The following is a 26133-nucleotide window of genomic DNA, read 5'->3' on the forward strand; positions in this document are numbered from 1 at the left end:
TCTTTTGTAAGTTGCGTTGAATAAAAGTGGCTGCTAAATGCATGTAAATATTCTCGTCTAACATTGAGGAATATCCGTGGGACTCTTGAAAACCTTAACACTTTCAAAAAGTATAAATCTGTTTTTATAATAGTTTTAATGTTAATAGTTTTTATGTATCACACTTTAACTGTAGCTATTTAAAAATAGGCTATTTAAACTTTGTTCAGACTTTTAGACTTGATGTCTTCCTTGCTGAGATTTGTCGTTTTTTAATATTTATATGATATATTATATTTTTCTTTCTCCCTTTTCCTTTTATGTTATTGTATTTCAATGCAGTGCTGTTTAATTTCTTGCAATAAAAAAAAATCATCATAAAACAGCACATGTAGGCCTATTTAATACCATCTTAAAAAAAAACATTTTAAAAAAAATCTCAATATAATGTGCCTGTGTTGTGGGCAGTTTTGGTCTTTATTCATTCATTTAATTCATGACCGGAAATGCATAAATTCCACAGCAGCTGGACTTTTTTTTCGAGTTTCCGGAATTTGTTGCAGCCAAGATAAAATATGGTGACAACTTAAAATCGAATTTACATTAAACAACTCTAAATAATTGACATGTTTTGATTTTTGCACGATGTAATTACATTTTATTTATTTATTTAAACCAGCCCTGGGTCGCATTTGTGTTGAAAAAACTGTCCTACAGCCAAGTCGTAAACATATGTCCAGTGTGATCGCTACTATCATTTATTTTTGCTTATCGGTGCAAATCCGGAAAAAAATGTCCGAAAAGACCGGTTTTGTTCAACCAATTCATTGAAAAGATTCGACTCAAACGAACGATTCGCGAATCGGACATCTCTAAACGGCCCCCCTGCCTGAAGGCTTTTTTACCCCTCCTGCTTAATGAGCCTCATCTATTCTATTCAAGAACCATTTGCTCACCGCTGACACACCTTCAGGACATTTCTCGACATTTGTGTAAAAAAGCTTTCCTAAAATGTGCCGGTGCCTGTGAACCTCGCATCCCGTCCCACTCCCACTGCCAGCTTTAGCTCAGCATCCATATTTTTCGCATCCGTGTGGGAGAGAAAGAGAGAGAGAGAGTGAGAGAGAGAGCGGAGCGAAGGGAGTGGCAGACGCTGACAAATCTCATGCCGGGAAGCCGAGTGAGCCATCCCTGATTCCCTGCACAGATTCATCTGAAGTTCGCCGGCACCGACTTCTTTTTAATTCACAGGATTTGGACTTCATAAGGTAATAGTGCTGTTTGTGAGAACGGGTCGCGTTTGTGTTGCTTGACAGGGGCGTGTGAAGAGGGTCGCGAGCGCGCCGCAGTGAAGAGCCAAAACAATAGAGCAGCAGAGTCTACGGCGCAGAAATGAGCTAGCACAATAAACTTCCGTCTCTTTTAGGATACATTATACGGTTCATGCTGTATTAATCTCTGTTTTTAAGTGGAATTCAGGTACTGAGTTTTTAACGGAGTTAATTTGGGGTTTGGAAGGCAGCTGTGGTGACAGCATGTCGAAACTGCCGACCTCACTGGATAATGGGTTTCATTTCACAGATATGCGAGAGTGACCTTGCTAAATTACTGATTTATCACTTAGGAAATATTGCATTAGCGAAAACAACGCGTGTATAGTCTGTCAGTGTCGATTACATTGTTACAGCTTCATTCAAACAATAAAATGTGTTTTTTGTGTGTCCTCCTTTGCCCTGAAGCATCACATTATTGATGCTGTGGCTCAGCTAGTATCCTGTTAATGAACTGACATGGGCCATGCAAGGCCATTCATTTAGCAAATTGCAGCCAGTCAATAGGATCCGTGTATTGGCCTTGGCCTCACTGTTTGTGTTGAATGCTCATGATGGTTGTTTTCAGTCCCACAGGTAGAATGGAGAAGGATATCCGCCATCCTCACATTTAGTGCCTCGATTATAAAGAAAAACCTTAGTAAGCTGCGAAACTTGAAGTTTCTCCAGTGGACATAATGAACATGCTGAAGTCCAGTGGCTTGAAGATCCCTGGCAGGGGCCCTAAACACTCCAGTCCAGTGGGACGAACAACTGCTGGCCCATCAACCAGTCCTGCGGCTCAAAAAGACAGTAAGTCAGCTTCTTTTAGTCCGGACCCTCTACGAGCAATGATATGTCTCATCATATTACCCGTCACTAGGACCAGACAGAATCTTCAGTCATTACTGCACCAGTGTCAATATTATATATATAGTATTTATTGATATTTTGAATTGGCTTTTATTATTATATTTGTAATTTTTTGTAATTTTGTTAGTTTTTTATTTATTTTTATTTCAGTGTTCGTAATTATTTGCCAAAGCCAAATGTCTAAAGTTAATTTTTATAAAATGTTTAAATTTGATCTAATATTTGTTATTTAATTTTATTTCAGAGCTTTTATTTCAGTGATTGAAAATTACTTTAATAGTTTTAGTTATAGGTAATATCAACATTGTTCTCCATTGATTTTTTTTATTTTTATGAATGGGGGAAGGGGTGGATTTGTGCATGATAAAATGCATTAAACAAAGCTAAGTGTACCTGCCTATAATGAACAAGCCTAAGTAATTCATGAATTATTAAAGTAAGTGAACTTGTTACCATTAAAATATTACATAATACATTGGTTTTCACAAACATAAGCAGCACAACTGTTTTCAACATTGATAACAATAACATAGAAATGTTTATTGAGCAGCAAATCAGCATATTAGAATGATTTATGAAGGATCATGTGACACTGAAGACTAAGTAATGATAATGGAAATTCAGCTTTGCAATCGCACAAATAAATTAAATTTTTAAGTATATTAAAATAGAAAAGCCAGGGCTGATAAGGACTGTCCAGGGCCAGCGTGACCGACGCTCGGGACAATCGACAGAACTATGGTTCCTATCGGGCCAGTGCCGCATCGTCACGAAAAGTTTGTCCTTTGCTCATGTTTTTAAACCTTGCAAATTGAAATATTCAAGCGCAAGAAGACACAAAAGATAACTCAATTTTACTCACTGCGTGATAATTTTTGTGTGCTCACACATCCAAATTTGCAGCGCAAATGTTGATTTTGAGTTCTCTTTCACTTCTTCTAATTCACACAAAATTATATCAAAATGCCAGTCTTGGCGAGTATCCTTGTAAACATAGTTAGTTAGGCTAAGTCTTAAATGAGTGTAAACAGTTGAGAAATAAAACGCTTGTGTATCAGTAAGTTGGATCCAGGCAGCTCTTAAAGTGACAGGAGCCTAATATACCTGCTACGCTGCTGTATGTTTTAAAGTGAATCAATCAACAAAAGTCCAAATAATCGCTCACTACTCTTAACCTGAACCAATAACTTTTGTAACTTAAAAAAGGATTCATTTATATTTAATTTATACAATCAAGAATATATTTTTTACATTTGATCACTTTGTTCCTGAAAACTACTGGTAGAACTACCTTAAAATCACTGTTTATTTCATATTTATTTTTGTTCTGTTGTATTTATGTATGCCTGTTGAATGTTAAATGGAACATTCCATGTTAGGATACCTTATGACCTCAATCTTTTGAACAGTAGTGTAGCATAATTTGATTACTCTTCAACTAGATGTGAGATTTATACAAAACGGTAGACCATTTGAGAAGATCAATGGGTGTAGATCACTTTAATTCTTGACAGTTTGATCCGAGTTGTGGTTTATGGTGATTAATGTGCTTAATTATCTTTCGAGTCAGATGACAAGCGCTGACACTGGTGACACAGACATTAGTTACATAAATCACAGTGAGCTAATCCCTGCCTCAGTGATGTGGCCGACCTCACATCCAGCCACGACGAGACCAGACCATGTTATTTACATTAGTTTGTGTGTCACCCAGAAGAGTGCCATGGTTCAAGCAGACAGGAATGCTTTGTTCGTAAAACACGCACACATACAGGAAGTGCAGTGAAAATCAGGAGTTGTGCTGCTGCTCAAATAAAGAAGTCATCACACATGTGATTCCTAAAGACAAGTGTAAAAAGCCATTTTGCGCAAAACTCTTTCTATATCAGCGTTTTGATCTGTACTAACAGCATGTGTTGTCCATTTAACGAAAACAGCTCATGATATGTATAATTGTGTAGGTGAAACGTGGTAACCTGTCTTTTTTTAAAAATTCATCCCATGGTAATAATGTGTTGTGTCTTGTGGTCTAACACTGCCTGTCTGTGATACGAGCGAAATGCACTAGCATTGATCATATTTCTCTGGCTGTTCTCGAGGACCAAAGAAGAAGAGTGTGTGCTTGTGACAAAAATGTGACTCCAAGAATGCACTTCAAAGTATTTCAGCTAATACTTTTTTTAGCGAGGTTTCATAAAAACACTTTCATGCCGAAATCTTTGACCATGTGTATTGCTTTGTATGAGCTGTGTGTGTGTTTAACTTGAATCCATTATCACTTACCTTGACTTGTTATTTCAGTATTGTGGATGACATGAATGAAAGGTCCTGAGTAACACGCACTTTCATTATCATAAATGAGGAGCAGCTGATAAATAGCAAAAAGTCCCATATCACAGTTACAGAACAGATTATTAGACACCTGGGTGGTTGATATTTCAGCATAACATTTAACAGAACAAAACAAAATCTAAATATGAAAGTATTTAATGGTGCTAACAACTGTTAGTTAATAGTTAAGTATACAAATATTCTAGGCTACACCCTATAAAATGGCATACATTATGACAGTTCATTTATTGAATTTATTACAGATGACATGTTTTTTTCTATTCAATAGTCTTTTTTGAATTAAGCTGAAATCATCCAGTATACTATTAAACATGGACGAATACACTTTTGGAATAAGTTCACAGTTAAAATGTACAGTTTTTCTCTTCCTGTAAACAGACTCAAAATATTGATGACTCATGTTGCACTACAAAGATTTTCATCCAATCAAATGCCTTCTAGTTTGAGAATGTCCTTCCCATCTGCGACCAACATCAAGTAGCAAATCAATAGATGCTGGATGTGATGTATTGCTATTTAAAACAGTAAGGGCTTTCGATATTCTTCATCCATCCTTTCAGTTTCAATAGGAAATGCATTAACATAGGAAAGAAAACTAGAGTCTTTAAATGATTTTGTGGCATTTTAAGCTAATTGATAGATCTTTTATCAGTTGGTAAAATAATTTCCTTTTGTGGATTAAGAGTTTTGCAGTGTTTTACAAACCGAAACAGTTTATCATTATTTTGACTGTCATGGCAAATAACGTTGTCGCATCAATATTCTCAAACTCAAACAAATTATTTTTAAAATGGTATCCAAAAACATACATACATTGGTCAATATACAACATCTAAAAATAAATAAAAACAAATAATTTCTCACCGCATTTGGATGTTAAGTTCAAAATTGAGCACTAATTTTGTAAACCATACTAATGCATGAACCGGTTAACAATATAAACATCCTTAAAATGTTTTTTTAATTGATTAAATCCATGTATGACTCTCTGGTCATGTCAAAAGACATGTCAGCCGCCCACAGACTGTGGCTCTGTACACTCCCCAAACTAGAGTTTTCCCACAAGATTTCTTACATGTGCAGTCCAGGCACAGGAAATGAGTAGCATATTGATTCAGACACAAGACGTCATGTTTTTAGGCCAAATCATTTTGTATTAAATCTTTATGAAGGCTTTGGTCAGCAGTTTTGCTTTAAAATGGTGCCACATAGTTCTTTATTCTAGTTTCTTTAGTCTAGTTTCTCTGTTTCTCTCAGCCTCAGAGGACCACCATTGGACCATTTACACGCTGTCTAATGGATGATACAGACTTAAATGGCTAATGGCTTCCAATCTGATTGGCTGGCCACAACCAAAATTAGCAAGTCAGGGACTCGCACATCTTCATCAGTTCACCAGAATAAGGTCAATTTGGACAAAATGATCTGATTTAGACTGATCTTTTCCAGCATACTATCATCCAGAGCTATCTCTTCATTTGAGGGGGAATTGAGGCTTGTATTAACAAGATTGAATTTCAGGATGCTACTCCTTGAATTGTTTGATAAGTAAAGTTAGCAGCATAAAGTAAGGTTTTTCTTGCCATGTTTTATTTTAGATATGATATGAAAGCAAACTTGCCAATTCTGCATTTTCTTCTCATGTTACAAGCTTGACTTAACAGAGAGAATCAGAGAAGCAATGTGCCGAAATTGCATCTTGTGTAGATAGACATATTTCCTTGTCCCCATTCCTCCGCCGAAACGATGCATTTGTAAATGGACATTTTCATTGCGGTGAGGAAACTAAGGGGTAAAATTGATAGAACAAGAAAAACAATTATTGTATAGAGTTCATCCCTCAGTTCGACCTCTTCCATGAGATTTTTCTTTTTACATCAGTGTTCATATTGAAAAATCTGTACATGCCAATATAACATGTTAAAAGATAGAATAAAGATTGGTCATTTTACATGTCAGTCAAATAATACCTTCCTGTCTAAGTGGGCAGTTTGTGGCTAGAACACACAATATGGTCCAGACTTTATTCAAATAGTGTTACCATTTCAAGTAGAATAGCGAAAACATGTTTTTAACCTAGTTGTATGAACATTCCTCTTGTCTATCATTGGTCGATCAAACAAATAGTCCCGCACTAAAGTCAAACCATTGCTTGTTGGGTCAATGTTGCTGGGTTTGGCTGGTCAGGATGCTCAAGGATAAGCAGAGCAGGGAATCAACCTATAAATTACACTTAATTACATTTGTACTTGGATATCAAATGGGATAAGAAAAACAGCCTATAGAAAGTTATACACATTATGAATCCAAGTTTGTTGTTATCAGGAGATACATTTCCATTTTGAACTGAGAAAAAGAGGGAGTCTTAGAGGTGGAGGAGTTATCAAAGACACCACAAAGAGCTTCTGAGAAAGAAGTGTGTGTGTGTGTGTGTGTGTGTGTGTGCAGGGGGTGGTTAAAGGCTGAGCTGGGGTCATTGTGTTAGCTAGCTTGTGCTGCTGAATGGTGGGATTGAGATGGTGGGAGGAGGAGTGCAGGCACAATGGTGAAGTGAGGCTTGTTCTTCTCTTCTTCCTGTATCACTCCCCCCCCCCCCCCCCACACACACACTCGCTGATCTACTGTTACCGTAGCAACGCAGCCACATGGGCAAGCAATGCACCAGAGCTTCTGCTCAAGCCCCGCAATGGGCCAGGACTTCCTGAATGGACCTAGTTTTCCCTAACATAGCGTAGTGCTCGTGTGCTCCTATTTTGAGTCCCGGCACATGCACAGACACACTCTTTCCGCTTGTTTTTCACTGCACTGCGCTGAGTGAGCTTTACTGCTGCACTAATGTGTAATGGACATTTTGGAATGTAATGGGTCATCAGCTAGTGAAACAATGAACCCGCACGTGAAAAGAAAAACAAAAGAGTAATACTTTCTAAGTTTAAATGCAGCTCTGGAAATAAAATAAAAGACCACTGCAAAAGAAGTTTCTCTGGATTTACTATTTATATGTATGTGTTTGAGTAAAATGCACATTTTTGTTTTATTCTATAAACTACTGACAACATTTCTTCCAAATTTAATTTAGAGCCTTTAATCTAATCACAGCTTTCATGCGTCTTGGATGCTCTCTTACCAGTCTTTTACATTTATGTTGGGTGACTTTATGCCACTCCTATGGCCAGTTGCAAAACTGTGTCTGAGCAACAAGAGGTAATCAGTCTTACTTTTACAATTCATATTAGACCGAACTACTTTTTTATGTAACTGGCTTAAAAAATTTAAGACCAGTTTTGAAGAGAAAAAAAAGATGACTAACTTTTAAGTCTAGTCTAAGCAGTTTATGCAACTGGTCACTGGCGCAAAAATTCAAGCAGCTTGGCTTTCTTTAATGGCTTGTGACCTTCCATCTTCGTCTTGATCACATTCCAGAGGTTTTCAATAGCTGGTCATGACAGTCTTGATCTGGTTGTCCTCCATCCACACCTTGATTGGCCTGGTTGTGTGTGACATGCATTGTCCTGTGGGAAAAACACTCCTTATAGTCAGGGAACATTGTCAGAACAGATTGATGCAAGCTTTCTTCACTCGCTAAAATTAAATCGAAATGATCTGGGAACTGAAATACTTCACAATGCATGCTAAAAACACCAATCTAAGTGAAATCTTTTGCATCATTCATCGTGTTTGTTTTAACTGACACATTTTAATGGATTATTTTTAGTAATTTTGGCAATAGATGAACTTTTAAATGACTGATCCCATATCATAGTACCCATATTAATACTATATAGAAAGTACTCTTTTAAAGATACTATATGTCATTTTTTTTGCACCGCTAGGGGTCGCTAACCTCTTACAATAACACAGGCGTACGGTGATGACGCAAAATCTCCTGCGGAACTATGGAACTTGTCATCAAGCCAATGGATCTAATAATGTTTATGGATGAGTGAATACATTGATGTTTTTATCTTGACTGTGATATGAAGCAGGGCGTGATTGCTAATAAGAGACAGATCTATATCAGCGCCACATGCGAGTCCCACGGATATAAAGGAATAAGGACATTTAATTTCTACCGAACTACCCGCAAGTGCTGAATTACTACATACACAGGTCAGTTTATTAGACGAATTAAACTTATGAGGTAATGCAGCGCTGTTTCACTTGGTTTACACTATCACACTAAACTGCATTTCAGTGTGTTGAAAGTTATGTTATTCTATGTGTTAGTTTGTTGCCTATATGAGAATAGCAGTAAGCTAGATCAACATTAAAATAACATAGATCATATTCTAACATTTCATCATGTTGAGCTGTATAACATTGATTAGTTTTATGTACATTTGCTCACCTGTCTAATAAAGTACATGTAAGAGCTCTGTCAAGTCGAAGTTTGTCACGGACGTGGAGCTCTCGTCATCTCAAACGCCACGCTGATATTGATCCTTGTTTTAGTTCTCCTTTTTTCCCAAAGTCTGCTTGCCATGGTCCATAATGTTTGAATAAAACAACAACAGGGTGCAGCTAGACATTACGCACTACGCAGTTGTCCACGTCTGTCGCCATGGTTACTATGGCAGTACTACGAGCGGAAACCAGGGATAACGCGGATATTACGTGAGTGACATTCGACAAGTGAACAGGGATTCCGGGATGGAAAATATATCACACTGTGCAAGTGATTTTTGGATATTTTATTACAAAATTCTTACATTATTGTACTTTTAACGGTCGTGAAATAAGTTTAAATTCAAATGTAGTACCTACTACCTACTCAGACAGTATATGATTTCAGATGCACCAATTTACTTTTGGTTTGTTTCTCATTGTTTCTTGTGTTTCTTTTTGTTGTCATGGCTGTTAAGTATGTTTTCTTTGGTTGTTATGGTTACTCATTGGTTCATTAATTAACAAACACCTGCTCCTTGTTTTCATCATTAGTTTGCCCTGTGTAGCCCTCTCTTTGTTCAGTTCTTTGACTTGTGTTGTTTGTGCTGCCACTTGTATTTCTCCCATGATCTTCTTTGTGGTTATTCTTGTGAATTATCTTCTTTGTTTTGTTTATAATAATAGTGCCTCTTCTCCTCGTTTTGCCTGACCCGCAGTGACACTAATCTCAGAGATTTCTGTCCGTCAATTGAAAGTGATTTCCGATTGAAAGTGATTTCCATTAGAAAAAGTTCACGAAAACAGTGAAAGTAATCCTTTTGAATCAAAACTTCTGAAGAGACACAATCACTGTATATGATGAACATTTAATATAAGCTTTTATTCTTTTATCATCAGCACAAATAGAGCACATCAATTATATGGTAAATGGAAGCTTAAACATGCTTGCTTGACCTGTGAGAACCAATGATGTTTGTTCTTGAGCATTAAGCAAATACAGTTGAGCTGCCACTGTAGTTTTTTTCTAGCCTGTTTTCTGCCAAAAAGATGATTTGTTTATATATTTCCATTAGAGCTGACGTTTACATGTCTGCCTCTGTGTGGTAAACTGCTGACCTCAATACTATTTGAATAACATCCAAAATTTTCGACGTAGACAGTCTCTCAGCTCTGACGAGGCAAATCGTCCCAGTATTGGTACTCACCATTTCTAAACATCAGCAAATTAAATCAGGATGTTTTTTGACTGATGAGCCTCATATCAGAGATCTTTAAACACCATGTTTATGAGTCAAACAACATGTTGGAGCAATTGAGACAAAAGCGGTCATTATCCCCCTCCCCCAGCACCAATACCACCCAACACACATACACTGAGGTATGAAAGACTGACTGAACACATGCTAAATGAGCCGTGGCTCGCACATCATCACTGGATCCTTCAAGCGGTATCGGGTAAGTGGCATGTGTCAAAAGCGGCACATGTGCAAAGATACTCAGGTTCATAAACTATTTCACTGCAAATCCCACTGACCCAGATTCGTTCATAAATTAGCGTGCTGCTCAGCCTTGCATGAAGTCTGCAGTGACATCCAGACATGAGCGAAATGATGAAAGTACTCATTTGATGCTATGCGTTAAATGAGCCGTGTAACAAGTGTTGACAACATATGTTGTGAAATACTGTGAATGCTGTAAAATCTCAAAATGGATGTTTTTCAATATCCCTCAGGTTACTTTCATGTATTTATCGTGGACTTATCTATCTCCAGCTTCCAGTCAATAACGTCAGCTTACACTGTCCCAAGTAAATATCCTTGTTTCTTTTGAAATGTCACACAAAATTAGTCAATGCGTTTTTTTTAATTATTTTTTTAACGATTTTCACTGGGGATTTAAATCTTTCAGGTCCCTTACAAAAAACATGTTGTGACTAAAGCCCAATTTACACTTCTGCGTCGGACCTACGCCGGAGCCTCTACGCTGTAGGCAACGCGTTGGTTTTAATACTTCTGCGTCGTTGACGCGCAATTACTCATGCAGAGGGAGCGTGTGAAAACCGAGGGAGGGGTTCTAGCAGACCAATCACAAGGCTTGCGTCCGTGTAGAATTGACGCGTTGTTACATTTTTGGAGAGGTGCATGGGTACGCTGAAGGGTACATGCGCTACACTCAGCCGATGACGTAGCTACTTAAGTTCAACGCAGAAGTATAAATTGGGCTTAAAGTCCCTGTAAAGGCAATTCTAAAAAAAAAATCTAAACGCATTATAAATGTTAGAAATGTATTGCTAAAACATATAACAAAGACTGTGAACTGCGAAGTACTGTATTATGGAGTTAGACCGTTAAACAGTTTTTCACCATTGCTATTTTCCGGATTTTTTGGGCGGGGCTAAAACGGGGGCTCGATGACGCACTGGAGCCCCTGAGCTCCTGGCCCCGCCCCTACTTGATGACGTACTGGAGCCCCTGCCGTTCGCTCCCTAACAATATAAATAGAGCACATTCGCATCAGTTTGGCGCTCAATCGCGAGTTATTGTCAGTAACGTTATTATTATTACTACAGCCTACAGTTTGCTAGTTAGCTATGCCTTCGTCACGGAAATGCGTAGGCTACTACCTGGATGCGATCATGTACGAAACAGATCGGTCCTTATTTAAATTTCCTAAAAACGATCACATCAAGAAGAGGTGGATTAATTTTGTGAAGAGCCACCTTGATGGAGAGCTGAGGATCACCACTAAAACCCGCCTCTGTAGTGATCATTTTACACGGGATAGTTTTATACATTTTCGTCGGAGACAACTGGGATGCTCTGATAATCCGCTGTTACTGTTGAATGGGGCCGAACAGACTACCCAGATAGCAAACTGACATCGAATCAATGTGGAAACAACGTTTCTCGTGACATTGAAACAACATCGTTTTGCTCATCGAATTAACATTGAATCAACGTCAGACACGCCATTCAACCGCATTTCAATGTTGAATCAATGTTTTATTTTCGGTGTAATAACGTTCTGAAGTTGATTCAACGTTGAAATTTGATTGATGATTGATACTAACCTTTACAACTAAAAATCAACGTTGAATCGACATCGGTCTGCTATCTGGGTATCTCCCGCCTCGGCCTTCATCCTCCCGTCGCGCCGACAACTGTGCCATCCTCGGCAGTGCGTGCCCACCAATGAGGGTAGGCTGCCTTGTGTGCTTATGTTATAATTATAGTAGGTAGTCCACAGTAAATGGGTGGTTGACGTGACGCTACATTTTTGCGTCCATGGTGACAAATATTAATAAAAATGTATAATATTTCATTAAAATGTCTGTTGTTATATACAGTTTAATCTTCTAGAACTAATACATCTGTAATTAATGAGTATTATAATTAAAATATGTAAATATTTAGTTTTAAACATGACATTTGTCCTCTGGTGTGACTGTCCGGGGTAGCTTTGCTTATCTTAAAATTACTGTAATTAAATGAAAAATAAGTCTAAATACATTAAAATACTTGAATAGATGTTATAGAGGTGTTAACTTAATGAAACTAAAGGTTATAAGTCATAAGGTCCCCATTTAGAATAATTGTGACACATTACATTTTGTCCGCAAAAGTGGTGTCCACCTGGTGTGACGCCATTCTGTAGATATAAAACGGGCATTAATTTTGGCACCTTATTACTGAGAAGGGCCCTTCTTCATCCAGGAAGCATAGTAGACCTCACTGGAGTACATGGACTGCCCAGAAGGTGAGTTCTGTTTAAAATATTTTCATAATATTGCTATTTCCATGCACTGTTGGAAATGGGATCCATTACGCTGTCCTTTGGTGTGACATAATCTAAGTATTGATCTGAAAATTTTCAGCAATTTATATTTATTGACTATTGAAAATAATGTAAATCTTAACACTGTTAGTCAGGATTGAAGACTGTGTCTCATACAGTTAGGCCGCAAACTGGCCTTAATCTTGAAAATGTCCACTGGTGTGACAGCACTGTCCTGTAGTGTGACATGAAATCAGTGTCACACTGGTGGACATGACTGTCACACCAGTGGATGTAAACATTCTTTGTTCCTATAAAATAACCAAAATCAGACAGAAATCACGAACAAACCAGATATATTTGAATCCTGCATTTATTAGCTTCTTGAATCAGATGAAGAGATGTGTAGAACAGCCTTATGGTCTGGTTGGTTCACGTGAGATGATTGACAGCTTTAGAAACTAATCATATCATGCTGATGTCATAGCTGACGCGAATCAGGAAGAGGAGAGTCATTGCTAGCTCAGTTAGCTGTTTTAAACTCTTGAGATCGTACATTTTAATGCGATATGAATAGAAATGTTATGGGTTATGAAACGCATGGCAGATAACCATGTCCATGGGGGGCAAGACATACAAAGCCCTAAGGACCTCTATGAGTTCCTAGCCCGAAAAGAGGTCCCAAACATAAAATTCAAATGGATCGATGAGGCAGATATCCAGGTGTTCAACGAGATGTTGCCACCTTCTGTCCCGAAAGTACCTGGCATCTTAAACACACACCAAATACTTTCCTTCTCTGCTGGAGAGATCTTCTATAGGGCTCTAAGCTGTTTCTGCCGCTACCCAGAGATGTGTAACTGCTTCTCTCCAAGCAAGATGAGGCTTGCCTGTGAAGTCCAAGAGACCCAGCCTGAGAGTCCCAGTAGTGGAGAGGAAGAGGAGGAAAAGTCTGACGACAAGTACACTGTAGGGAAATTCGTCATTGTCCGCTATGACAAGAAGCCATTTGTTGGTCAGATCACACAACTAAATGCTGAGCACATTGAGGTCAATTGCATGGTGCAAATTGGCAGGAAAAACACATTCAAGTGGCCTGCTAGGCGAGACTGCATTATGTACAGCAAGGACCAACTTGTCAGTGTCATCTCTGAGCCAGAGCCCCACCAGCGTGCAGCCCAACTCACCAAATATGACTGGCTGCTGTTCAATGAGGTGTGAAAGGAGGATGAGTCCTTAAACTCTAAAACACTACTTTTTTTCTTTTTTGTATTTCACAGTGTACTCTGTATGAATTATTTTTATGAACCACAGGATGTTTTGCTGTTTTATTCTGTATGAATTATTTTTATGAACCACGTGATGTTTTGCTGTTTTATTCTGATCAATTCCATTTATGGTTATGAAATGTGACAAGGTGGCCCTATAACTTAAAGCTTACCTTTTTATTTTAGTGAATTTTAAAATAAATTTGAACAAGTAATAAGCCAGGTGAATTTTGTTTACATGTTAATGTTATGTTGCTAAATGTTACGATAGCTCCCAGGTCTTTTTTATGGGAATGTTGGTTTCTTCTTCTTTCTTCTGACTTTATTGTACAAAACACATTTGAACTTGAAGTTGTACCTTTGTTTTAATGAATTGTTTTAATTATCTGAACAAGAAATAATAAATGTGACTTTGTACAAAACAAGGGCATACTGGTACTTTTTGTTGTCCAATGGTGTGACGAAATGTCCTGTGGTGTGACAAACTGAATTATAAGTGGAAAAGGCATTTAAATGCACAAATTTATGTAAAAGGTGTTGAATAGTATAATAATAATATCATCACTGTGCACATATAAGGATGGAATGAAACTTCATTAGGTTTTATACAAATGATAATGAATATAATCCAGACGTTTGGGTGAAGTCCCTATGTGTACATTTTATAGTGGGATAATAACATGATTGTGAATTTTTATTGGTTACTTTTGATGTGGGAATGTAATTAGGACAAATTGATTAGGATTGTGCATATTTGTATTATCTGTCACACAATCTCTGAATTGAATATTAACATAAAAAATGTTGTCACACCGGTGGACAATTTTTGGGACTACCACACAAAAAAGTTAATAAAATGCTAAATTAATAAGGAATTAGAAAGGGACACATTCAGTTTTGAGTTATTCACATATTAAGCAATATAATTATAAGACATTTGACATGCATTTTAGGAAAAAAAATTTTCCCACTTTGGATTTGAGTTCACGTCAACCACCCAAGTACTAAATTCTGCAACCCTCTAACGTGATTTTTTTTGTTTGTTTATTTATATGATCAATATGATTCCTTAGCCAAGTAATTTAAACTACTATCCGTTCACAAAGCAGTCCCTTCCGACCACAAAAGAGACCGAGTCTTTCATGCATAAAGTCACTCGAGAAGTTGGATGTCAATCAGACAGGTTTCAGCGCAGCCGGCGGACACGCCCCCAGCGTTTGAGAGCAGAGACCACTGCTAATTTTTTCAAGATTTTGATAGCTTATTTTATGTACTTGCCGGCTTTTTTGATCATTCAAATTTGGCTGGGTGGCTAATAACACATTTTTCTGTGATATGACAAACTCGGAACACATACTTAATTTTGACTTTACAGGGACTTTAACAGTATTATGGTACAAATGTTAATACCATGGTACTTTTATTGAACCCCAGTGTTTTACTTTTATTGAACCACAGCACTAATTGTTATTCATATACATTACTGTTTAAAATTCACATTCTTTCCCTGAAAGAATGTGAAACTGTGAATGAAACTTTTCAACATTGATAATAATAATAATAGTTTCTTAAGCACCAAATCAGCATATTTTTTTTCTGAAGGATCGAGTAATGATTAAGAAAATTCAGCTTTGCAGTCACAGGAATAAAATACATTTTGAAATATTTGAATAAAGAAAACAGTTATTTTGAGACCCACTTTTTTTGTAGTAGAAAGAATAAAAATACTTGAAAAAGTTTGAGCAACACAGAACCCTCCAGAATGTCACTCTCCATAGACCTCCAGTGTAAGTCCATTATTGTACACAAAAATGTAATTTGTTTAAAAAAAAAACCTCAGAGGCAGTTCTTTGGCAACTGACAGTGTGCCACTGATTATGTTGATTGAAGCTTTGTTTTATTGACCGTGGAATATTCCTTCTTTTTCTGCTGTTTATCCACAGGTTGCCCCTACAAGCAGATGACTCCCACCCCCAGCAGCAACGCCTCAGACAAGTCCAGCTCCAAAGCCTCTGAGGTGGGTGACGAGGTGGCCGGGGACTTTGTGGTCGGTGAACGTGTCTGGGTGAATGGAGTCAAGCTAGGAGTCATCGCCTATCTTGGAGAGACCCAGTTTTCTCCGGGACAGTGGGCTGGAGTGGTCCTGAATGACCTGGTTGGAAAAAATGACGGCTCTGTCAATGGAGTGCGTTACTTTGAGTGCCAGGCTTTGCAGGGCATCTTCACCAGGCCTTCCAAGCTCATGCGGCAACCCGCCGGGGATGGGGGTGACGAGCAGCAGAACACACAACTGCAGGGTGGTGCGGGAGCATCCGGTCAGCGTGTGGTCATGCCGCTCAGAGAAGGCATGCTCAACAGCTCAGTCAAAACTGGCAATGAGTCAGGATCCAACATGTCTGACAGTGGATCTGTGAAGAAAGGGGGAGAGAAGGACCTTAAGGTCGGAGATCGAGTGCTGGTGAGTGTTGAATTTTGTCATTGAGTAGTCTATATAAACCAAGACAGATCACTAATTTCTATGAATAGGAGAAAATGCAACACGCAGTATGGTGGAATGAAGGTTCAGCCATATTTACCATTACGTGGTCAAAAGTTGCTGGCGAAATTCAGTCATTTCAATTGGAATCCGTGCGCTCTGGGGTTTTGCGCGAGGGCAAAAAAGTTCCACAAGCAGATTTTTGCTTCTGTTTAAGTCGGTCAGGTGAATTTGCCGTGATGACCAGAAAGCAGTTTGAAAGTGACTTCTGTGTTGGGTGAGCTGTGCTTCAAACATCGCTTAACTATTGACAATGCCTGCACAATTTTGCTGAGATATCGCAATTGTGATCGCACAGAACCTATCACCAATTGGTAAAGTCATCACATCACTGCAGATACTGCGCCAATGCCCGCACCAAAATCCATTTTAGGTAAAGTCAGTTCACTCGGCAGTTGGCTGCCATATTTGCAACGCCTCCGGGGAGCTATTTCGTGCATCCAAGACCAAGTCCCATCTACTTGAATGGGGAAATTCTGAAATCTGAAAAATAGCTTGCCACGCTTTCATTTAAATAACATGTTTCAAATCAGCACAATTACATGAACTGTCCCATAAATGTTGTTTCTTAAGGCCCTTTCACACTGAGCATGATTAAACAGTGTGAATGTACATCGCGATGACGCTCTTGAATCGAAAAAATATATCCCTATTAGAGAGCTCATTCGCTCTAGAGCTGTCAATTCAGCGCGGCTCTGCACATAAACAACTGAGAGAATTTTTTTTACAGATGAAATATGAAGCCAAATAAATGCATGATTACGATGATATATGTTCTCTGTGTTTTTCATGCGGGTCTGGGTATTTTTTTTTTTACAATAAAGAATGAGAAATGCTAATCAGGTGTAGCGTTCAGTTTATTATAAAATACTACAAATGCACGTCTGCCCATTATTTAATCAAAATCCACTTTAGATTGCACTCGATGACTGTTTCTGTGTAGTACCAAACTTTATTCATCTTAATTTACTGTTGTATGTTGTGCAGATGTTAAAGCCAAATTGTAAATCCAATGCATGTATAAGGAAAAAAAAGCACCTATCATGCTGGCGTGAATTAGCTGAAGGCAATCAATCGTTTCGTGTTCAGTTTGAAAACTAGCTCCATTCGGAAAAGGGCCTTTAGGCTCATGTGCAGTCCTAAGCGCACACCGGTGCATCTAATGTCAGCAGTAGTGACACAATGACTTTACCATTTGATGATTGACTCTTTAATTTAGAAGGTGGGCTTATTCTGCCATATTTTGCATTGTACTTTTGAACCGTCTTGGTTTTTGCTTGGAACTGCTCATGCGCATTGGCTGGACCAACCTGAAATATTTGAGTGCAAGAAACAACATTTATGGGACTGTTAATGACAGATTTAGTTTCCGATTTAAAGTATGTTACTTAAATATGAGTTTGGCAGCGTACCCGAAATAGCTGCCCGAAGGCGTGGCAAATATGGCCGCTAAGTAAAACTGACTTCCCATGAAAGGGAAGAGTAGAGGGTCTAAGTGCTCTGTCTAAATGTCTGATGTTGTTCATCTCTGATAACATTTTATCACTCATCATAACATTTTATCACTCATCTTAGCAGTGTTCCAGAGTATGTGAGTGAAGCAGAGTGGTGTCATTTTGCCTTCTGCGAGGAAGGGAAAAATCAAAATGCTAAATGACTTTCTTGATATTAACTTATTTATTGAACTGTTCTATATTTGCAACCACAGCCATGTTCAGGAAAACGGCACTCTGGCTAAATGTCTCTTGATTAAAAGGGACCTATAAAGCCCTTTTTTATGTCTTTATTTTGTTTTTGTGGTCTACTAAAATAGGTGTTCATGCTTGAATGTTCAAAAAACACATTATTGTTCACATATTTTACATTTTAACAGTGTCAGTTTTTGTCTCTATGAAGCCCCTAATTCTGAAAAGTGCAATGTGCTCTCTCTGACTGGTCAGCTGGACCAGTGTGTTGTGATTGGTCAACCGATTCTAGCGTTTTTTTGGAAATGTTATTCTGCTTACCATAACCGCGAGTTTCAACACACCACTAACAAAACTCAACCATGCATTGTCCCTTTTTTGCTTATACATGCCTAGGGGTGGGAATTATTTAAATGAGAAATATTGTGACGTGTACCGGTAAGTTCCCAGAAGACAACTCAAGACTACAATCGAGGCGTTTCAGGGAGTTCAGAAGCAGTGCATACTAGGGCTGGGTGATATGACCAAAATCTCATATCACGATATAAGTCATCTCATATCCCGATAACGATATATATCCCGATATAGTACTTAGTAATTCAACCAATTAATAGTTTATATATATTGACCACATGGAAAGGACTATTTATTTTCTACATTTTAAAGTATCAAAAAAGTACTCATTCATATGTGATTATTTGTCTTCCTTTATTTAGAATTTCTGGGCAAATGTTTGATTAAGAATGTAGAAATATAAAATATGAATGAAAAATAAAACACTTTTCAAAAACAAATGATTACAGTCCCAAAATAAAATATTGCCAAATAAAACGCCAAATGTAAACATTGTACTTTCAAGTTTAAAATAAAGCATAAATCAGGGCTCCAAACATGAAGCTTGTTGCAAAAATTGCAGGATAGTGTAGAACATGGAGCCACTCCCACTCGGTTCTGTCTTCCCTTCACTCGTCATGTCCTGTTGTGTACTTATATAAAGAATATCGGCCTTTGGAGTGACTGTGCTTTGTGGCTTTACAAACCTTTTTGTTTAATTTGGCTTGTAACACACAAAGTGACTGCACACTTAAAACAAAAGACTGACTATCTTATGCTATGAATAGGCTGTAGGTGTATTCTACATGTAATTAAATAGGGAAAGGAAAAGAAGCACAGAATCTAAGACACTAGCATTCATTTAGTACATACACCAAAAACAAATTCTGTGAATACTAAATTAAAGGAATACTTAGCATTCATAGTTAAGGACTTTGTCAAAACAATGCAATTTATGTGTACAAAAAAAAAAAAAAAAAAAAAACATGACCAAAAGAAAACCAATGTGTAAAGTACAATAAGAAACTGGGATAGGCTCCAGCCCTATTCCCCTAGAAAGCTGTATAAGGATACATGAATGAAAATAAATAATAATCTCCTCAACCACCACCAATGTGCAGCATCCACTTGGATGATGTGACGGCAGCCATATTGCGCCAGAACGCTCACCACACACCAGCTTACTGGTTGAGAGGAGACAGTGATGAAGCCAATCAGTATATGGGGATGATTAGGAAGCCATGATGGACAGAGGCCACTGGGCATATTTTGGCCAGGATGCCGGGGTTACACCCCTACTCTTTTTCGAAGGACATCGTAGGATTTTTAATGACCACAGAGAGTCAGGACCTCGGTTTAACATCTCATCCGAAAGACGCATAAAATAAAAGTACAATAATAATTGAAAGTAATACAATTTTTACAATAAATTCAAATTAAATTTTTTAAATGAGTCAAATCCAACTCTGTAATCTCCGCATCTGTTTTCAGAAGTGCCCTGCCTTCCACTGGTCCACTGACTCTTTTCAATCCAGTGAGTTTTAATGTGTAAAAGTTCAAATTGTGTGCTGAATCTGCTGATGCATAATGTACTGCCATAGGATTAATCTTGTTTCCTGTGTGGGTTGCATTTTTGTTGTCTATCTTGCAAATCTTTGTTCGATCCAGCCTCATGAAACTACTGACATGGATGTTGAAGCCTGTAAATGACTTGCATGCTCTTACAGTTTATGATGAATCTGAAAAAATGGCCTACTTTTTGTTGGGGAAAACCTTTAAAAAAAAGTATTTGAATTGATATTACAGTTATATATATAATATATATATTATAATTGTATAGGGTACAATGAGACTGAAAACTGGACTGCTGTGGCTGTTGAAATGCTCCATCCTGGTGATGTGTTTTCTGTACAAACTTTTGCGAACAGAGCTACAGTCCAATTTTTTAACCATTTTTATTTTCTTGGGGGTGCATTTTAGTATGCTATTATCAAGATTTCAGATTTGCCTGTCCCTAATAGTCATGTATAAAGCAAACTATTGTTCATATCTGGCTGTGAACGTCTAATACGTGGCTTCCCTTGTGTTAAATTCCTCATGTTAGGTAACAGATGCTGCCCAATAGCTGTCTGCTTGAGTATACAGTTGATTGGCTAGGGGTCAAATTGCTTTCCATTTAGTATAGCGTAGTCCTAAAGCTTTTCATGCAGTCAATATTCTTAATCAGATGGGATTACTGCTCCATAAACCATCAGCCATTGATCTTAGCTATCTATCTGTCTGCCTGCTTCAATCCCGACTGACACCTGATTGGTTTGTTCAGTGATGAACACATCAGGGAGGATCCCCACTTAGAAACAGAGTCACAGACACACATCAGTTTCGTACTTTTATTTCCCAGAGGCAGATTTAAATTTGATTTCAATGTTTATTGTGTGATTAGAAACAGGTTGATGGTAAACCTGCTGGGCATTACTGCCCGATGCACCAAATTGCTAGCCACAGGGTCATCAGCTGGGAGCCACCCTTTACCGATGTTTCACCCCTTTAGTCCCAGAACATCTCAGGGTGTTGGGGCAGTGGACTGGGACGTCTCCCTGGAGCCGGACTTGGATCTCAGATCCTTATGCCTTGAGGCTTCTCAGCACCTCAGCTCTTGTCGTTCCTCCTCAGCCATAGCCAAAAGCTTCCTTTCTCCGTCTCTTCGGCAAGATCTTTTATGGCCTTCATGACCTGCCAGAGCTGATGCCGTTGTCCCTCATGAAACGGCTGGTTGACTGGTGAACAAAGCCACGGCAGCCTATCTCCACTTGTTGCTCTCCATCCCTTTCCCTGGCATTCCACTACCAGGTCGGCGTACCCTGACTTTTTCTGCTCGTATGCCTCCTGTACTGCTTCCTCCCAGGGCAGTGTCAGTTCCACTAGCACCACCCACTTTCTCATCTCTGACCACAACACAAGGTCCGGTCTAATGAGCTTTGCGTGATAGAAGCGGGGAACTGCACCCGTCTGTCCAGGTCTGCTCGTAATGCCCAGTCCCTGCCACTGGCCATGATTGATGCTTTGTTCTTAGTTGTGCATTTCTGCACTACCTGTCCTGCTCTTACAAATGCCACCTTTAGCGGCCCTGAGCCAAAGCAGTTTTGCACCCACACAGACTGTGATGGAGGGTTCCCTGAGCCACATTCGCACAGGCCACAGATTTCTTCAGCCCCAAACCACCGTGCCAAGTTGACTAGGCTAGGAAGTGTGTCATAAGTGGCTTGAATAATGAAACTTAACCTGTCTTGGGGAATTCTCCAAAGGTCGCTCCAACTGACTGTTTTTGGCAGGATGTCGGCCCACTTTGTCCCCTGGCCTTGTAGACCTAAATCTTGTCAGATTTCACAAGAAGTCTTTCCTCTTCCAATCTTGTCACTTCTATAATCACTTAGTGATGGGAATCTCATGAATTTCCCTCATGATTCGATTCGATTACGAATCGATTCAGAGGGCTGCGATGATAACGATTATCGATGCATCTTTTTTTTCTATACAAATTAGATTTTTTTTTCTCACTGTGTGACTACTTGGTAGCCTGCTTTAAAAAAAAAGTATTTGTAGTGATCCATAATGAATTTACTTCCAATATATTTTATTAATTGATCAAATGGAAGTGATTTGGAAATAAATGTTGCGATAGAGTTTGTAATTCGCTTTGCCTTTTCCAAATTGGGTGAAAGCTTTTAAGGTTGTCCTGGTTTCCACGTCAGTGCTGTTTGATCTGATGTGTGGTTTATAACAGAATTCTGCGCCGAATTTGAATGCTTCCAATTAGATCTCGCTTCAATATTATTAATTCTGTGGTGAATTAAAACACTTTCTCACTGGCTCTCCCAACGCTGTGTAGCTAATAACAGTGTGTTAGATGATTGAGATCGGCCCACGAGGAAACCTGTTCTGAGCTCGCGCTAAACGTTCCGCGGATCACAGCTCAAACGAATAGCGCAGTTTCATTTCACTTTCGTTTCGTTTGCCATTTGATGTTTCTCGTATGTAACAGAAGTTGCAGCTCTTATCAATTGGACAACTTGGTGGTCACACCAATGCGACCTCTTTTCGCCCATTTGGTCGCAGTCTGGAGCCCTACTTGCATAACGTGTGGCTCTTATCCAGGTCCTTTTTCCCTTCAACTTCATAAAGCCAAAGTTACAATAGATTTTAACGCAGAGGGTGCCGGTTGAATTACTTGCTCAAGATCTGCACGCCACGATTTTAAGATCTGCACGCCACACACGGTCCAGGCGCCTTTCGCGTTCCATCAACATTACGTTATCAATTAACATTTAGAAAATCGATTTTTGACATTTCTGATTCAATTCAGAATAGTCCACGTCCACATCGCGATGCATCTAAGAATCGATTTTCCCCCCACCCATATAATCACTAGCTTTTTCTGCTCCTTTATAGATGCTTTTGACCAGAAATTGCGTGCCTCACCCCAGCCAAGACCCTGTCTTCCCTGCTGGGTTCTTCCAACAATCTCTTGGTGCTTCAGATTGGCGATAGCATTGTCGACGCAATCGTCTGCCTTCCACTTCCTGCCTGTCTGAACCTTGACACCAGCATTTCGGACAAAATAGTCACTTGATTGTCTAAGCTCGAGTACCAGCCTGGTCTTCTTCAGCTTGTACCAAGTGAAATGCTCTTTAGTGGGAGCTGAAGAGTATTTCTTCCAAACAATGCTGCATCAGAAAGGCATCACGGCAGCTCAAGCCATTTGTGGATATAGCTGTTGGCATCCAGCCTTGCTACTGTTGTTGCTGTTATTTCACAAAATGATTTATCTCAGTTCAAATTTGTACATAAATTATAACTGTCCCACTGGGGCTAATTTACTGTAACTGCATTTTTGTTGAGCTGAGCGAAGTCGAAGGTATTGACCGTAGCCATCAAACATCCACTACAGATGCTGTTTATAGAACATATTATGAATTGAATCTAGTATATTAGTGTTGTTGAACTCAAACATCAAATCCTGCTGGATTGTTCTGTAGAATTGTGTACAAAAATATTTAGCTTGTTGGATTTTAAATATAATTTCAACACACTCATATTTGTTAAGTAGTATCCCAGTGTACAATAGAACTGAACTGCTTTAGAAAGATGTCAGTCCTCTGTTGTCTCCCCCCCTGCAACTGGTATCTTATTACCATGACTGTGCTTTAGTGCATGAAGGACCTCTCAAAGTCAGTGCTTTTCCATTGTTTGCTCTCAAAAGACTTACAAATGCACATGTGTAAAAACAATGCTCATGTATCAGCAATATGTGAGCCAGAGCCTAGGGCCATGACTCAATCGACCACCTTGACATTGCCTTGTAGCACTTACACCTCGTAATCTCAGCCTCCTTAAAACCCTTCTAATTTTTTAGACTCAAAATGCACCACTTTCAGCAGTAAAAAACAATGGAAAAATAATCCTTTTTATTTGCACTTATACAGATTTTTGGATCTGCAATAGGGTTAATTTTACTAGTGTGCACTTATTTTTATCTGGTTGATATGTAATGAAAATTCACCTTACCTTCTTTTATAGCTAGATCTTATGTTATAGAGCTTTTTGTGAACGATTTATCAATGCATGCTGTTTTGTTTTTGTTGTAATGTAATCAAAATGTCTCTATTTAGAAAACTCAATCTTCTGGTGAAACAAGTTATCTCTGGTCACGTATGCTGGATTTTTCAGTCAACTACCAGTGAATTGAACCAAGTACACACCCTACATTTTCTTTTCAAAAACCCTTTTGCTCGCATGTAAATGTCACAATGGCCCTGATTACTCCTGGTATTAAGGTGCGTTTTGGTTGATCGGATCACATTGGATGATGACAGTAAATACAGGTGTAAACGGGGTCTTTTGAGCTTGTTCACTTTAGACCACTTCCAGAGGTAGTCGAAAATGCATTAAAATGGATTGCTTTCATAATCATGTGGTTGAATGTGTTTAAACAGGCACAAAAGACCATCTACTCTCTGCCTACTGACCTAATGCATAAACATTATGGGAAGCGCACTAGCAAGACGGGATTTAAAGGGGTGATAGGAGTTATTTAAAAAAAAAAATGTATCTGATACTATTGCATTGTTACAGATTGTTTGATATCTAATGATTATGTGTATGTGTCTAAGCAGTCACAGAAGGGTCCAACTATGAAGGATGTAGCTTGTCAAAAAGACACTGAATTTAACATCACAGGGCACATAGCTGGCTTTTGGAACCTTGGATTGGAACCCAATCATACCAGTGGGCGTTTACTTCTAAGTCTTCAATGCGGCACGCCCATAAAAACGAGCGTTTAGGAGCTAGGCTCAAAACCAGGGTAGAAAATTGCCTATTACTTAGTCATTTAAAAAAAAATTAATGTAAAAACCAAGCGAACGTCATAAGGAGACCTCAGACAACAATATAAATGACCCCTTTAAACATGACCCCTTTAAACTTTGTCAGCTGGAGACCCAAGTTTGGTTTGAAGACTTACCAAGCACAATGTTCTCTCGCCGTTCCTGATTTCTAACACACACTCACAGAGTTCGGCGTGATCTTGCGGCTGTCAGAGCAGAAACAAAAGCTGATGCTCTCCGTATGTTTTTCCATCGTCTCCAGCCGCTTTCATATATGTAAGTTGCGCAAGCTTATTTTGTCCAATCGATCGAAAGATTTGAAAAAACTAATTAATTTACCCCCCTTAGACCCTCCCCTCGAAGAAACCACGACAGAAGTTTTTGAAAGTGGACAAAAGAGACGGATTACACTACCAGGTGTAACTGGTGGCTGGAGAACTCGCATATCATATAGAAAGATTTTTTTTAATGGTTGCGAAGTTCAGCAAATGTAGTACTTCCTCTGCCAATAAGTGATTCCAGACTATTTTCTTCTAATGTGCGAGACTTCTGATTCTTTAGCAGCTATAGGTAAATAACTAGATGAATAACAAAGTGGAAGTGAGTAAACTACACCTTTAGCAAATGGCTATGCCTGTTAATACATTAACTCGTTTCCCGACATTGACAAGATTTTCTTTAATTTATAAGACAGCGCTTATTGATGTTTATTGCATTTTTTTTTATTGTTGTGTGTTACCATGATGGTATTTAGTGTTTGTGTGAATGACAAAGTTTTTTTTCACAGTGAGTGCACCTTCTATGTGTTAGTATTTAATTTCTCAGCTTGTGGAAAAACCTAAAATGTTGCTATCATATTTTTTTACGGTAAATTTTTGGCAACCACAGCTGCCGATTTTATACTGCATATTTAACAGAATTTTTTTTACAATGAAGACTGACAAAAACGCTATTTTCTCAGCTTTATGCTCAATGCTTTTATTACTATTATTAAACTTGTCTACATTCAAGTGTTGAATATAGCTTGAATAATTTTGTGTTTTTATAAAGCAGATGCTCTGGTCTTTCTTTTGACATAATGTATGGTCACATATTCATACAACAAAATATTTTGGGGTCCATGAAAGTTTTGTGAATGATTAAAAAAAAAATGCTGGCACTGGCTTGCAACTTAAAAATAAAACGTTTGCACGAAAAGAGTTCAAACTCCCATCAATTTGCTATCTCTCCTACATCTTTTCTGAGATTAGTTGG

At 38.5% G+C, this 26133-nt stretch overlaps 1 protein-coding gene across 8 annotated transcripts in view; it reads left to right on the forward strand.

Annotated features, from left to right (window-relative positions):
* The first annotated feature begins 520 nt into the window (after window positions 1-520).
* Window positions 521-26133, forward strand: part of clip2 (CAP-GLY domain containing linker protein 2) — a 51667-nt gene continuing 26054 nt past the window's right edge. For 7 of the 8 annotated variants that reach the window (XM_079606783.1, XM_079606784.1, XM_079606785.1 and 4 more), the window contains exons 1-3: window positions 837-1247; window positions 1879-2102; window positions 15886-16400. In XM_079606783.1, the coding sequence (XP_079462909.1) occupies window positions 1988-2102; window positions 15886-16400 (630 nt within the window). In that variant the 5' untranslated portion in view covers window positions 837-1247; window positions 1879-1987. Of the gene's footprint in view, window positions 1248-1878; window positions 2103-15885; window positions 16401-26133 lie in introns of all 8 variants that reach the window. The other variant, XM_079606790.1, reaches the window with a different exon arrangement.

Source organism: Phoxinus phoxinus (genome assembly GCF_949152265.1).
Source record: "Phoxinus phoxinus genome assembly, chromosome: 3".
Classification (NCBI taxonomy): Eukaryota; Metazoa; Chordata; class Actinopteri; order Cypriniformes; family Leuciscidae; genus Phoxinus; species Phoxinus phoxinus.